This window comes from Oratosquilla oratoria, chromosome 22 (assembly GCF_046742065.1).
Source record: "Oratosquilla oratoria isolate Oo_2021 chromosome 22, ASM4674206v1, whole genome shotgun sequence".
NCBI classification, from domain to species: Eukaryota; Metazoa; Arthropoda; class Malacostraca; order Stomatopoda; family Squillidae; genus Oratosquilla; species Oratosquilla oratoria.
The window spans coordinates 59,725,681-59,740,680 of record NC_134798.1 but is presented as its reverse complement, the minus strand read 5'-3'; the positions used below and the strand labels follow the sequence as shown (position 1 = coordinate 59,740,680).

Here is a 15,000-nt window from a genome sequence, read left to right as displayed (position 1 = left end):
CCCTCTTCTTCCTCCTCCTACTCCTCCCCCTCTCCTTCTCGTACTCGCCCTAAACCTTCACCTCTTCCTCCTCTTTCCTCACCCTTTGTTTTTATTTTTTTCATTCCCTCCTCAGCTCTTCTCATAATTTTCTTCTTCTTCTTTATCCTTTTTCCTCCATTTGTTGCTTTCGTCTCATCCCCCAATCCTTTTTTTTTTTTTTTTCCCCTCGTTTCAGTTCTTCGCAAAATTTCTCTTCTCATTATTCTCCTTTCGCATCACCGCATTTTCTGTTTCTCCTCCTCCTCCTTCTCCTCCTCCTCCTCCTCCTCCTCCTCTTCCAACTACTCCTAAGCCTCTGCTCCTCCTACTTCCTCTTCCGCTTCTTCCTTCCTCCTCCGCTTCCTCCTCCTCCTCCGCTTCCTCCTCCTCCGCTTCCTCCACCTCCGCGGTCTCCTCCTCCTCCTCCTCCTCCTTCTCCTCCTCCTCTCCTCCTCTTCTTCCAACTCCTAATCCTCTGCTCCTCGTATCTCCTCTTCCTCTTCTTTTTCATCGTCTCTTCCTTCTCTTCTCTTCTCTGCCTCTCCTCGCCCTTCTCCTACCTCCTCCTCTTTTTCTGACCTCTTCCTTCTCCTCCTCATCCTCCTCCTCCTCCTCCTCCTCTTTTTCCCCCTCCTCCTGCTACTCCTGCTCCTCCTTTTCCTCTTCCTTCTCCTCTTTCTCCTTCTTCTACTCCTCCTCCTCCTCCTCTTCCTCCTCCTCTTCCTTCGCTTCTTTTTCGTCTTTCTCATGCTCGCTACCCTTTCTCCTCGCCTCCTGTTCCTCAACCTTTCCCTCCTCCCATTCCTATTCCTCTTCCTCTTCCTCCCCCCCACCCGCTCCCACCCTTGTTTGACCTCCCTCCCCGAAACCGGGAGGGGGGGACCTGCTCCTCTTCCAAGTCGTCCTCACTTCCCCTCCCCCTTCTGTTTTGGGTTCGAACCGGTTGTCGCCCAACTGGCGGGGGTGGAGTCGGAGGGGTGGGGGGGAGGGGTAGGGGGAGGTGAGGGACGGGGGAGGTGGGGGGGAGGTTCTTTGCCTGAGGCAGGGCTACGATTAGAAGCCCTTTTTACCATTCCTTCTTCCCAGTGCAATTTCCATCCCCCCCTCAGGTCGCCACGTTTTTATCCGTAGCCTTCTCTGCGATATTTCTCTACCTCTCTCTCTCTCTCTCTCTCTCTCTCTCTCTCTCTTCTTTTCCCTGTTCTTTTTTCTCTCGTTCTTTTCTCTCTCTCTCCTATCTCTCTCTCTCTCTCTGTCTTTCCCTTTCTCTCTTTCTCTCCCAATCTCTCTCTCTCTCTTTCTCTCTCATTATCTATCTATCTCTCTCTCCTCTCTCCCCCTCCCCTCTCCTTCTCCTTCTCCCCCCCTTTCTTTCTCTCTCTCTCTCTCTCTCCTCTCCTTCTCCCCGCCCCCCCTCTCTCTCTCTCTCTCTCTCCTCTCCTTCTCCCCGCCCCCCCCTCTCTCTCTCTCTCTCATTATCTCTCTTTCTCTCTCTCATTATCTATCTGTCTCCCTCTCCTCTCTCCCCCTCTCCTCTCTCCACCTCTCCTCTCCTTCTCCTCCTCGCCCCCCCCTCTCTCTCTCTCTCTCTTTCTCTTTCTCTGTCCTGTCTGTCTGCCTTGTCTGTCAGTCTGTCTGTCTTGTCTGTCTGTCTGTCTGTCTGTCTGTCTCTTTTTCTGTCTGTCCGTCTCTCTTTTTCTGTCTGTCTGTCTGTCTATCTGTTACAGAATCACAGCCACTCACTCATTCGATTCTTTTCAGCTCAATTCAATTCGATTACTCCCCCTAACTTTATACATTTCTCTCTTTCTCTTTCTCTCGATAAATCACGTCCTCTATGTCCTTCTCCTTCTCTCTTCTTCTCTCTTCCTCTCTTCTTCTCCTGTTCCTACTCCTTCTACTTCTTCAAATTCTTCTATTTCTCTTTTTTATTCTCTCTCTTCCCTCTCACTCATTACTTTTCTCCTCTCTTTATTTTCTGTGTCACTTTTTCTCCTCTCTTCCTCTCTTTTATATCATTTTTCCTCCTCTCTTCCTCTTCTCTTCCTCCTCCCTTCCTTTCTTCGTATGTCACTTTTCCTCCTCTCTTCCTTTCTTCCTATATAATTTTTCCTCCTCCCTTCCTCTTCTTTTCCTCCTCCCTTTCTTCGTGCGTCACTTTTCCTCCTCTCTTCCTCTCTTCCTATATAATTTTTTCCTCCTCTCTTCCTATTCTCTTCCTCTTCTCTTCCTCCTCCCTTCCTTTCTTCATGTGTCACTTTTCCTCCTCTATTCCTCTTCTCCTCCTCCGCTCTTCCTCCTCTCTTCCTCTCTTCCTATATCCTTTTTCCTCCTCTCTTCCTCCTCCCTTCCTTTCTTCGTATGTCACTTTTTCTCCTCTCTTCCTCTCTTCCTATATCATTTTTCCTCCTCTCTTCCTCCTCCCTTCCTTTCTACGTATGTCACTTTTCTTCCTCCATTCCTCTTCTCTTCCTCCTCTTCTTTTCTTCCTATATCACTTTTCCTCCTGTATTCTTCTTTTCTTCCTCCTTTCTTCCTTTCTTTCTATTTCACTTTTCCTCCTGTATTCTTCTTTTCTTCCTCCTCTCTTCCTCCTCTCTTCCTGTTCAACTCTTTTACCTTTCAATCTTCCCCCCTCCCCTCTTCTTCTCCACCTTCTTCCCACATTCTCTCTCTCTCTCTCTCTCTCTCTCTCTCTCTCTCTCTCTCTCTCTCTCTCTCTCTCTCTCGTCATCTCTCTCCCTCTCTCTCCTTGGTCACTCCCTCACCCTACTCCACCATGGAAACAATCACTCCCACTCCCAACTTAAACTTACTCCTCGATACTCCTCAAGCCTAGATTTACTCCCCAAGGTTAACACCCCTCCCCTCCCCCACTTCTCCGAGACCAGATATTTCCCCCCATACTCCCCCCCAAGCCTAGGTTTACTCCCCATAATCCCCCCACAGTTTTGATATACTCCCCCCCCCCCCAGGCAGAGTGGAGTTGATAATTACAATTAATTCATTTCTTTTTTGGGGGGGAGGGGGGAAGGGGAGAAATTGTTTGTCGGCGTTGTGTATTTGTGTGTGTGTGGGGGGGGAAATGTTATTAGAAATGAGTGGAATTTTCTCTTAATGAAAAAGACATCTTGGGCATTTCGCCATTGTTTTCAAAGAGGCTCTGTTAGCGGTGAGGGTGGTTGGGGTTGGTGATAGTGATGGTGATGGCGATAATGATGGAGATAGTGGAGATGGTGATAATGATGAAGATGCTGAAGATGGTGATATTGATGGAAATGGTGATAGTGATGTAGATGGTTATATTGGTGGTAGTGATGAAGATGGTGATAGTGATGGAAATGGCGGTGATAGTGATGGAAATGGCGATGATAGTGATGGAGATGGTTATAGTGATGGAAATGGTGGTGATAGTGATGGAGATGGTTATATTGATGGAAATGGTGGTAGTGATGGAGATGGTGATAGTGATGGAGATGGTGATAGTGATGGAGATGATGATAGTGATGGAGATGGTGATAGTGATGGAAACGGTGGTGACAGTGATGGAAATGGTGGTGATAGTGATGGAGATGGTGATGAAAGTGATGGAGATGGTGATAGTGATGGGAATGGTGGTGATAGTGATTGAAATGATGATAGTGATTGAAATGGTGGTGATAGTGATAGAAATGGTGGTGATGGTGATGGAAATGGTGATGATAGTGATGGAGATGGTGATAGTGATGGAAATGGTGGTGATAGTGATGGAAATTGTGATAGTGATGGAGATGGTGGTGATAGTGATGGAGATGATGATAGTGATGAAAATGATGGTGATGGAAATGGTGATGATAGTGATGGAGATGGTGATAGTGATGGAAATGGTGGTAGTGATGGAGATGGTGATAGTAATGGAAATGGCGTTGATAGTGATGGAAATGGTGATGATAGTGATGGAAATGGTGGCAGTGATGGAGATGGTGATAATGATGGAGATGGTGGTGATAGCGATGAGATAGTGATAGTGATGGAAATGGTGATGATAGTGATGGAGATGGTTATAGTGATGGAAATGGTGGTAGGGATGGAGACGATGATAATGATGGAGATGGTGGTGATAGTGATGAGATGGTGATAGTGATGGAAACGTTGGTGGTAGTGATGAAGATGGTGATAATGATGGAGATGGTAATAGTGATGGAAATGGTGGTAGTGATGGAGATGGTGATAGTGATGGAAATAGCGGTGATAGTGATGGAAATGGTGATGACAGTGATGGTGATAGTTATGGAGATGGTGGTGATAATGATGGAAATTGTGGTAGTGATGGAGATGGTGATGGAAATGGCGTTGATAGTGATGGAAATGGTGATGATAATGATGGAGATGGTGATAGTGATGGAAATGGTGTTGGTGTAGTGAAGGAAATGGTGGTAGTGATGGAGATGGTAATAGTGATGAAAATGGTGGTGATAGTGATGGAGATGGTTATAGTGATGGAAATGGTGGTAGGGATGGAGATGTTGATAATGATGGAGATGGTGGTGATAGTGATGAGATGGTGATAGTGATGGAGATGGTGATAATGATGGAGATTGTAATAGTGATGGAAATGGTGGTAGTGATGGAGGTGGTGATGGTGATGGAAATGGCGGTGATAGTGATGGAAACGGTGATAATAGTGATGGAGTCGGTGATAGTGATGGAGATGGTGATAGTGATGGAAATGATGGTGATAGTGATGGAAATGGTGGTAGTGATGGAGATGGTGATAATGATGAAGATGGTGGTGATAGTGATGGGAATGGTGATGATAGTGACGGAGATGGTTATAGTGATGGAAATGGTGATAGTGATGGAGATGATGATAATGATGGAGACGGTGGTGATAGTGATGAAATAATGATAGTGATGGAAACGGTGGTGATAGTGATGGAGATGGTAATAGTGATGGAAATTGTGATAGTGATGGAGATGGTGATAGTGATGGAAATGGCGGTGATAGTGATGGAAATGGTGATGATAGTGATGGAGATGGTGATAGTGATGGAAATGGTGGTGATAGTGATGGAAATGGTGGTAGTGATGGAGATGGTGATAATGATGGAGATGGTGATAGTGATGGAAATGGTGATGATAGTGATGGAGATGGTTACAGTGATGGAAATGGGGGTAGTGATGGAGATGATGATAATGATGGAGATGGTGGTGATAATGATGAGACGGTGATAGTGATGGAAACGGTGGTGATAGTGATGGAGATAGTGATAATGATGGTGATATTGATAGAAATGGTGGTGATATTGATGGAGATGGTGATAGTGATGGAAAGGGTGGTGATAGGGATGAAGATAGTGATGGAGAAGGTTGTGATAGTGATGGAGATGGTGATAGTGATGGCGGTGACAACATGTCTTACAAACCACTTTCGGTCTTTCCGTTTTCGTCGTGGCGGTTTTCCTCTTCCTCTAATGTCATAATTTCTTACAATTTCTTCTTAACCCTCCCCCTTCCCCCTCCCCCCCCCCCGCATCTTCCTTAGTCGCCGTGGTGTCTCGTCGTTTCTTCTCTCTATTTATTCTTCCTCCAATGGTTCTTAACGGCTTCCCGTTTTTTCCCCCCTTTCCTCTATCACCGTTTTCTTTATGACCGAACGTCCCACCTACGGCTTCTTTATAGTCTTGCCCTTCTCCACGTTCTCTCTTTTTCCCCTCATTCCGTTTTCTTCGTCCATTTTCTCGTCACGGAAGTGTTCCTTTTCTTTCTCGTTCGTTTTCTATTGTGACATTATGTTCTGGTTTGTCTTTCTTATCATCTCAATATATCTTTTTTTTCCTGCCTTCCCGTTTTCTCGATTAAAAAATATTTGTCTTCCCATTTTCTTCTCTATTATTTGTTCCGGTGATTACTTTTAACTGACTTCCCATTTTTCTCTTCGTGCAGCTAATATCCAGTTTTCTTCGTCGAAATTTCTCATTTTCTGTCTCTTCTTTCCTTTCTTTTAACTTATTACATATTGCGGTCACTATACCTCATAGTTTATTTCCTTTCTATGTTACCTTTCCTTCATCTGATTTCCTTATCGTCTTCCCATTTTTCCATTTCATTCGTGTTCCCGTTTTCTTTTTGGGCCATTTATTATCATGGTGTGTGATTCACCATGGTCTTGGACCACGTGTTGGACTCGTGATCGACAGCTATTTCCCTCCCGGAAGAGAACTCAGAGCTCATATATGACCGATCTATGGATAATGCTGTGGTACGTGTGTGTGTGTTTATGTGTGTGTGTGAACCTTTTTCCGTTTTCCTTCCGACGCTGTTATCCCGTTTTCTTTCTCAGATTTTCGAATAGAAAATTGCTTCTGTGTGGGATTACTAGATTTGGCGGAATCACGATTGAATTAACTCGGATTAACTTTAACCCAGTTTAGTTTGGTGATTGTTAACGCTCGCCCTCCCAATACTTAACCAAAGTATCATGTGAACATTAGAGAGAGGGACATCGGAGAGGATAATCTCCCGTCGTCCGTCTCTTATTTGGCAAATAAAATAAATAAAACACCCATTTCCACCTTATATGGGGGTAGCCGAATCAAAGTTCATACCCGCACCATAAACAAATGACATTCAACCCATCTTCCCACCTCATCACCTCGGCTGGGTCACCCTGGCCCCCGCCGCACTGTTTCGGTTCAAAAGCAATGCAGAGAGACACAGCTCCTCAGCGCCCCCCTCCCCCCCCCCCGAGAGCTGAGCCTGGTTTACCCCCACTACTTCCCCAAACGGCGACCCCCCCCCTCGTCTCATTCACTCAAAATATATTTATGAAGATCAGAATATAGAATCAATATTATTCTGAATACACATGACTGTATTCTGTGTGTATTCTTCTTCTGATTATATCGTGTATTTTGAAGAATATATTCCTGAATGTGTCTTGTATTACGACAGTGTATTCTCTTTCATAGGAATACAGTATCCAGATTAGAATAATGAATACTGGGAAATAGAATAATTCCTGCTATTATCTTGTATTCTGACGATGCACCCCCCCCCCTCCATGATGGAAAATAGTATTCCTGAATCTATTTTGTATTCTGACGATGTATTCTCATTTCTCCCCAATAAAGAGAAACAGTATTCCTAATTCTTTTGCATTCAGATGACGTATTCTTCCCCCTGAGGAAACGGTATCCCTGATTGTATTCTGATGTATTCTTTTCTCACCCAACAGGGGAAACTGTATTCCTGATTGTATTCTGATGATGTATTCTTTCCCTCCCTAATAAGGGAAACGATATTCCTGATTGTATTCTGATGATGTATTCTTTCCCACTCCCCCTAATAAGGGAAACGATATTCCTGATTGTATTCTGATGATGTATTCTTTCCCTCCCTAATAAGTGAAACGATATTCCTGATTGTATTCTGATGATGTATTCTTTCCCACTCCCCCTAATAAGGGAAACGATATTCCTGATTGTATTCTGATGATGTATTCTTTCCCACTCCCCCTAATAAGGGAAACGATATTCCTGATTGTATTCTGATGATGTATTCTTTCCCACTCCCCCTAATAAGGGAAACGATATTCCTGATTGTATTCTGATGATGTATTCTTTCCCACTCCCCCTAATAAGGGAAACGATATTCCTGATTGTATTCTGATGATGTATTCTTTCCCACTCCCCCTAATAAGGGAAACGATATTCCTGATTGTATTCTGATGATGTATTCTTCCCCACTCCCCCTAATAAGGGAAACGATATTCCTGATTGTATTCTGATGATGTATTCTTTCCCACTCCCCCTAATAGGGAAACGGTATTCCTGATTGTATTCTGATGATGTATTCTCCTCCCCCCATGCAGGAATACAGCATCCAGATCACCTTCCGCGAACAGTGGATGGACGAGCGACTCGAGTTCGACGACATGGGAGGTAAGGACAAAATCGGACTCGAACTCAACCGAACAAAGTCTCCTGGCGACAGATGCAATAGACACTTCAATCTCCTGGCGACAGATACAATAGACACTTAAGTCTCCTGGCGACAGATGCAATAGACACTTCAATCTCCTGGCGACAGATAGAAGAGACACTTAAGTCTCCTGGCGACAGATACAATAGACACTTAAGTCTCCTGGCGACAGATACAATAGACACTTAAGTCTCCTGGCGACAGATACAATAGACATTTAAATTGCCTGGCGATAGATACAATAGACACTTAAGTCTCCTGACGACAGATACAACAGACACTTAAATTGCTTGGTGATAGATGCAATAGACACTTAAATTGCCTGGCCACAGATGCAATAGACACTCGAAACTCCTGGCGACAGATACAATAGACACTTCAGTCTCCTGGCGACAGATACAATAGACACTTCAATCTCCTGGCGACAGATAGAAGAGACACTTAAGTCTCCTGGCGACAGATACAATAGACACTTAAGTCTCCTGGCGACAGATACAATAGACATTTAAATTGCCTGGCGATAGATACAATAGACACTTAAGTCTCCTGACGACAGATACAATAGACATTTAAATTGCCTGGCGATAGATACAATAGACACTTAAGTCTTCTGGCGACAGATACAATAGACACTTAAATTGCTTGGCGATAGATGCAATAGACACTTAAGTCTCCTGACGACAGATACAATAGACACTTCAATCTCCTGGCGACAGATACAATAGACACTTCAATCTCCTGGCGACAGATAGAAGAGACACTTAAGTCTCCTGGCGACAGATACAATAGACACTTAAGTCTCCTGGCGACAGATACAATAGACATTTAAATTGCCTGGCGATAGATACAATAGACACTTAAGTCTCCTGACGACAGATACAATAGACATTTAAATTGCCTGGCGATAGATACAATAGACACTTAAGTCTCCTGACGACAGATACAATAGACACTTAAATTGCTTGGCGACAGATACAATAGACACTTCAATCTCCTGGCGACAGATAGAAGAGACACTTAAGTCTCCTGGCGACAGATACAATAGACACTTAAGTCTCCTGGCGACAGATACAATAGACATTTAAATTGCCTGGCGATAGATACAATAGACACTTAAGTCTCCTGACGACAGATACAATAGACACTTAAATTGCTTGGCGATAGATGCAATAGACACTTAAATTGCCTGGCCACAGATGCAAGTAGACACTCGAAACTCCTGGCGATAGATGCAATAGACATTTAAATCTCCTGGTAACAGATGCAATAGACACTTAAATCACCTGGCGACAGATACAATAGACACTTAAGTCTCCTGGCGACAGATACAACAGACACTTAAGTCTCCTGGCGACAGATACAATAGACATTTAAATTGCCTGGCGATAGATACAATAGACACTTAAGTCTCCTGACGACAGATACAATAGACATTTAAATTGCCTGGCGATAGATACAATAGACACTTAAGTCTCCTGGCGACAGATACAATAGACATTTAAATTGCCTGGCGATAGATACAATAGACACTTAAGTCTCCTGACGACAGATGCAATAGACACTTCAGTCTCCTGGCGACAGATACAATAGACACTTCAATCTCCTGGCGACAGATAGAAGAGACACTTAATTCTCCTGGCGACAGATACAATAGACACTTAAGTCTCCTGGCGACAGATACAATAGACATTTAAATTGCCTGGCGATAGATACAATAGACACTTAAGTCTCCTGGCGACAGATACAATAGACATTTAAATTGCCTGGCGATAGATACAATAGACACTTAAGTCTCCTGACGACAGATACAATAGACACTTAAATTGCTTGGCGACAGATACAATAGACACTTCAATCTCCTGGCGACAGATAGAAGAGACACTTAAGTCTCCTGGCGACAGATACAATAGACACTTAAGTCTCCTGGCGACAGATACAATAGACATTTAAATTGCCTGGCGATAGATACAATAGACACTTAAGTCTCCTGACGACAGATACAATAGACAATTAAATTGCTTGGCGATAGATGCAATAGACACTTAAGTCTCCTGACGACAGATACAATAGACACTCGAAACTCCTGGCGACAGATACAATAGACACTTAAATTGCCTGGCGATAGATACAATAGACACTTAAATCACCTGGCGACAGATACAATAGACACTTAAGTCTCCTGGCGACAACTCGGGTACATACGGAAGGCCTAAAACATGAAGGACGTCAGAGAGAATCATCTCCCTGCCGCCTCCCTTCCCCCAAAACCTGTCCACATCCTCGCCTCCATTTAGAGGTGCGGCCCCAAGGGGCTGGCATCCAGTTTCCATGCTGGGGCTAAGAACTCTCTCACTTTGAATTTCGACTCTATTTCATTTGCCTTTGTGCTACACACACATGTGACGTACACAAAAATAGATAAATGAATAAATAGATAAATTAGATGAATAAATAAACACATAAATAAATCATAACTAAATAAACAAATAAATGAAAATAAAAGAATAAGAAATTTTGCCCCCTGATAAGATACCAAACACCACATATCATAATCCCATTTATTGTAATTCATATTCCCTTCTCGGTAAATATGTATGGTTCGCATTGATTTCATATCACAAAATTCCTGATTACATTCGCGTACACAAGACTTCGCGAAAAAAAAGGAAAACAAAAAATGATCTGGAACATGGAGCAGGTCTGGAAGCGAGGCATTCCAGGAACAGGCCCTTCGTTCTTTGAGGCGAAGAGGCGATCGCCAAATGCTGAGAGGGAATAGAAATTGCGGTGGAAATGGAGTGGTGTTCATCGGAAATGGAGTGGTGTTCAGGTCCTGCCCACAGAGAGAGAGAGAGAACTCGAGAACGCTGAACACACGCGCGAAGGAGAATTTGCAATAAGTACGCGGAGCGGTTGAACAGGCATATACCGCGCAAGGATATTGGTTGATGGTCGTATATGTGTGTATGTGCGTGTGTTTGTGTGTGTGTACGTATGTGTGTGTATGAATGTGTATGTGTGTGCGTGTTTGTGTGTGTGTGTGTGTGTATGTATGTGTGTGTGTGAGTGTGTGTGAGGGGTGCACGACTTTTCGTCGCCGTCTTTTCGTCGCCGGACTTTTCGTCGCCGACTTTTCGTCGCTGGACGTTTCGTCGCCGCGACTTTTCGTCGCCGGACGTTTCGTCGCCGCGACATTTCGTCCCCGCGACTTTTCGTCGCCGGTCTTTTCGTCGCCGGACTTTTCGTTGCCCCAAGCGACCAATGTAATAATAATAAATAATAGGATTATGTGATTATTACTAGAAAAAAAGTGACTGGACAGACGCTACTACCAGTAATCACATCAAGATCAATCAGAAGTATATTGAATTTGGCATTAAATCATATATTTCCAATTTTATATTTCAATTATTTTATATTTCAAATATTGTCAATCTTTGCATACAATTTATGCTTGGGGCGACGAAAAGTCCGGCGACGAATTACAAATTACAAATTTAACAACTAGTTAATCATTGATAGTCTTATAATTCCGTAAGAATTTTCACTATCAATAATATTAGGTGACCAATGTAATAATAATAATAGGATTATGTGATTATTACTAGAAAAAAAGTGACTGGACAGACGCTACTACCAAGAATCACATCAAGATCAATCAGAAGAAGTATATCGAATTTGGCATTAAATCATATATTTCCAATTTTATATTTCAATTATTTTATATTTCAAATATTGTCAATCTTTGCATACAATTTATGCTTAGGGCGACGAAAAGTCCGGCGACGAAAAGACCGGCGACGAAAAGTCGCGGGGACGAAATGTCGCGGCGACGAAACGTCCGGCGACTAAAAGTCGCGGCGACGAAATGTCCGGCGACGAAAAGTCCGGCGACGAAAAGACGGCGACGAAAAGTCATGGACCCGTGTGTGTGTGTGTGTGTTTGTGTGTGTGTGTGTGTGTGTGTGTGTGAGTGTGTGTGTGTGTGCGTGTGTGTGTGTGTGTGCGTGTGTGTGGGTGCGCGCGCTTCAAAGAAAGAGATCTTATATCAAACAGAAATCTTGAATTCACAAACATTGAGGAAGAAACTTGTAGGCGAGTCGAGAGAGAGAGAGAGAGAGAGAGAGAGAGAGAGAGAGAGAGAGAGAGAGAGAGAGAGAGAGGGAGGGAGGGAGGAAAGGAAGGAAGAGAGAGCGAGTGAGTTCAGTATTCATAGTGTGAATATTGTCTATGTATACCAGTTTGCTGGACGGGAGGCGATTCCGTTTAGCTTAGTTGACGTCACTGTAGATTCAAACATTGGGTACAGTCGTCTGCTACTCTACGGGGTTTTCCGAATCCGGCGCCAAATGATTTGCTCAACCTCCCGGCACGACGCCGAAGCGACGGAGTTGAAAATAGAGAAAATTGAGCTTGTTCGACTGTACGACCCAATTACGTATCCAATAATCATTAAGAGTAATATGTGGAATTATTTGTATGTTTATTTGGTTCGAGGTAATTGAAGAGCATTTATCAGCGGCAGAGACGGGCATCTAATTTGGAATTATCGTATTATGTTTATCGGTATATCAGAGATAAGATTACACCCGAATTGGACGGGTAGGGGCCAGGAGACACCGCTGCAGTGGAGGACCCAAGCACCGGGGAACAACCAGTGCCCCCTGAGCAATTGCAGTATGTCTAGCTAACATGGGGTTGTGCACTGGTGGGGTCATCGGAATCGTGTTGGTCTCGCATTTGCTTAGTCCTGGGTTCGAGTCCCGCACGCCTCTCCGATTCTTAACAGTGACTATTCATGGCCTGTTCCAACAGTCCTCGAAGCGCAAAGGGCCGCTCAGTGCCTCCTGACGTAGAGTCCTCGCCACCTACATGGGAGTGCTTTGCTTCAGTTGTCCGGATGTAAGAAAGGAACTATAAGAATGTATTTCGTGGCTGAGCGGGTTAACGCGTCGTTACTTGCGGCGAAGGTCGAGGGGATGGCGGTTCGAATCCTGCCACCGGCGAACTTGAACCAATGGCATGGTTCTTTAAATTCCAGGCTACGAAGTCCTCTGTGAGGGGCATCGTCCTAGCCTTCCGATAGAGGGGGGGGGGAGTTTGTGACGTTAAACCATATCACAATTTCACGTCTATTGGTAAAAGGATATCGAATGTTGGCTTAGGAAAGTACATTTTGTCGGATTCGGTCAGTTTCGTGTGACAGTTCAGTGTAATACCAGTACTTTCTATTAACCTGCCAGTATTGAAAAATTGCGATGGTATTCGTAGCAGTACACTGTTGAATGTTCAGTGACATTTTCTGGTAATTACGAAGAATTTTTCATTGACCCTGGCTGTGAAATGAAATTGTGTTATTTGATGTGACTTTCAGAAGTTTCTTGTACCAATGGGGTAGTTAGTACGAAATAGTAAAGAATATTACTGAACAATCAAATTGTGTGTGTTGCACAATAGCACCACACACACACACACACACACACACACACACACACACACACACACACACACAGGCGCGCACGGACGCACACATGCACGCACACGTTGGTTCCCAATAGGTCTGGCCACTAGGGGAGGTGACCCAAACATCGGCCTAAGAAAGCCCAGTGGCTTGCCGCAACTGACATCTCTTGCCCTAACAAGGGTTTCTCACTTACCACTTCGTGGGAAGGGGATGGTGAGTTTTGTGTGTGTGCATATATATATATATATATATATATATATATATTAATATATATTTATATATATATATATACATAAATATGTATATACATATATATATATATATATATATATAATGTGTGTGTGTGTGTCGTAAAACTTCTTATAGTTTGTGAATTTTTTTATTTTTCTTCCTTTTTTTTTTTTTTTTTTTACAGTGTTTTTTATCTAGACCTCACCGTTTGTTCTCTGTTCTCTGTTCTTCAGGACGCATCCAGTACCTGACCATGACGGACACGGACATGATCTGGATGCCCGATTTGTTCTTCAAGAACGAGAAGGACGGCCACTTTCACAAGATCATTCTTCCCAACGTCTACATCCGAATCTTTCCTGACGGAGGCGTTTTGTACAGCATCAGGTGAGTCTCAGATTCAGTACTAACGACGCCTCTATTTTATCTATTTATTTTTTATTTATTTATTTATTTGTATATATATATATATTTTTTTTTGGGGGGGGGGAGGGTAGCACGCCAAAAGCGACCTTATCGTCCCTTGTCCTACGGTATATCGATGGTGTTGTGTTAGTGTCAATGTCAGTGAAAAAATACACACACACAAACATACATACATACATACATACATACATACATACATATTTTCAGCATTAATGCTACTATACCCAATAAACCGTATATTATTATTATTATTATTATTATTATTATTATTATTACACACACACACACACACACATATATATATATATATATTTATATATATATATATATCTGTACTTACGTATTTATATGTTCATAAACATACTCATGCACAGATATACACAGGTAAAAACAGAGAGAGAAGAAATGAAGAAAGGACAATAGAAGAGAGAGAGTACGGAGGGCGAGAAAGAGGGAGAGGGATGGAGAGAGAGAGAAAGAGGAGGAGAATGGGAGGGGGAGAGGGAACGGCCATTTTCTAGTTTATTTGTTGAATTATTTCTTTTCGTTTACACTTGATCTCTTATTGAGAGGCGGGAGCCTTGACGCACTCGCGTCCTCTCTCTCTCTCTCTCTCTCTCTCTCTCTCTCTCTCTCTCTCTCTCTCTCTCTCTCTCCCTCCCTCTCTCTCTCTCTCCCTCTCTCTCTGCTTCTCCTCTCTCTCTCTCTCTCTCTCTCTCTCTCTCTCTCTCTCTCTGCTTCTCCTCTCTCTCTCTCTCTCTCTCTTTTTTTCACTCTCTCTTGTTCTCTCTCTTTCACTCTCTCTTGTTCTCTCTTTCTCTCTCTTGTTCTCTCTCTTTCACTCTCTTGTTCTCTCTTTCTCTCTCTTGTTCTCTCTCTCTTTCACTCTCTCTTTT

The 15,000-nt window shown here is 43.4% G+C and overlaps 1 protein-coding gene across 4 annotated transcripts in view; it reads left to right on the top strand.

Annotated features, from left to right (window-relative positions):
• Positions 1-15,000, top strand: part of LOC143037633 (glutamate-gated chloride channel-like) — a 186,830-nt gene that overhangs the window by 90,472 nt on the left and 81,358 nt on the right. For all 4 annotated transcript variants that reach the window (XM_076206170.1, XM_076206169.1, XM_076206167.1 and 1 more), the window contains 2 exons: positions 7,874-7,943; positions 13,912-14,065. In XM_076206170.1, the coding sequence (XP_076062285.1) occupies positions 7,874-7,943; positions 13,912-14,065 (224 nt within the window). The remainder of the gene's footprint in view (positions 1-7,873; positions 7,944-13,911; positions 14,066-15,000) is intronic.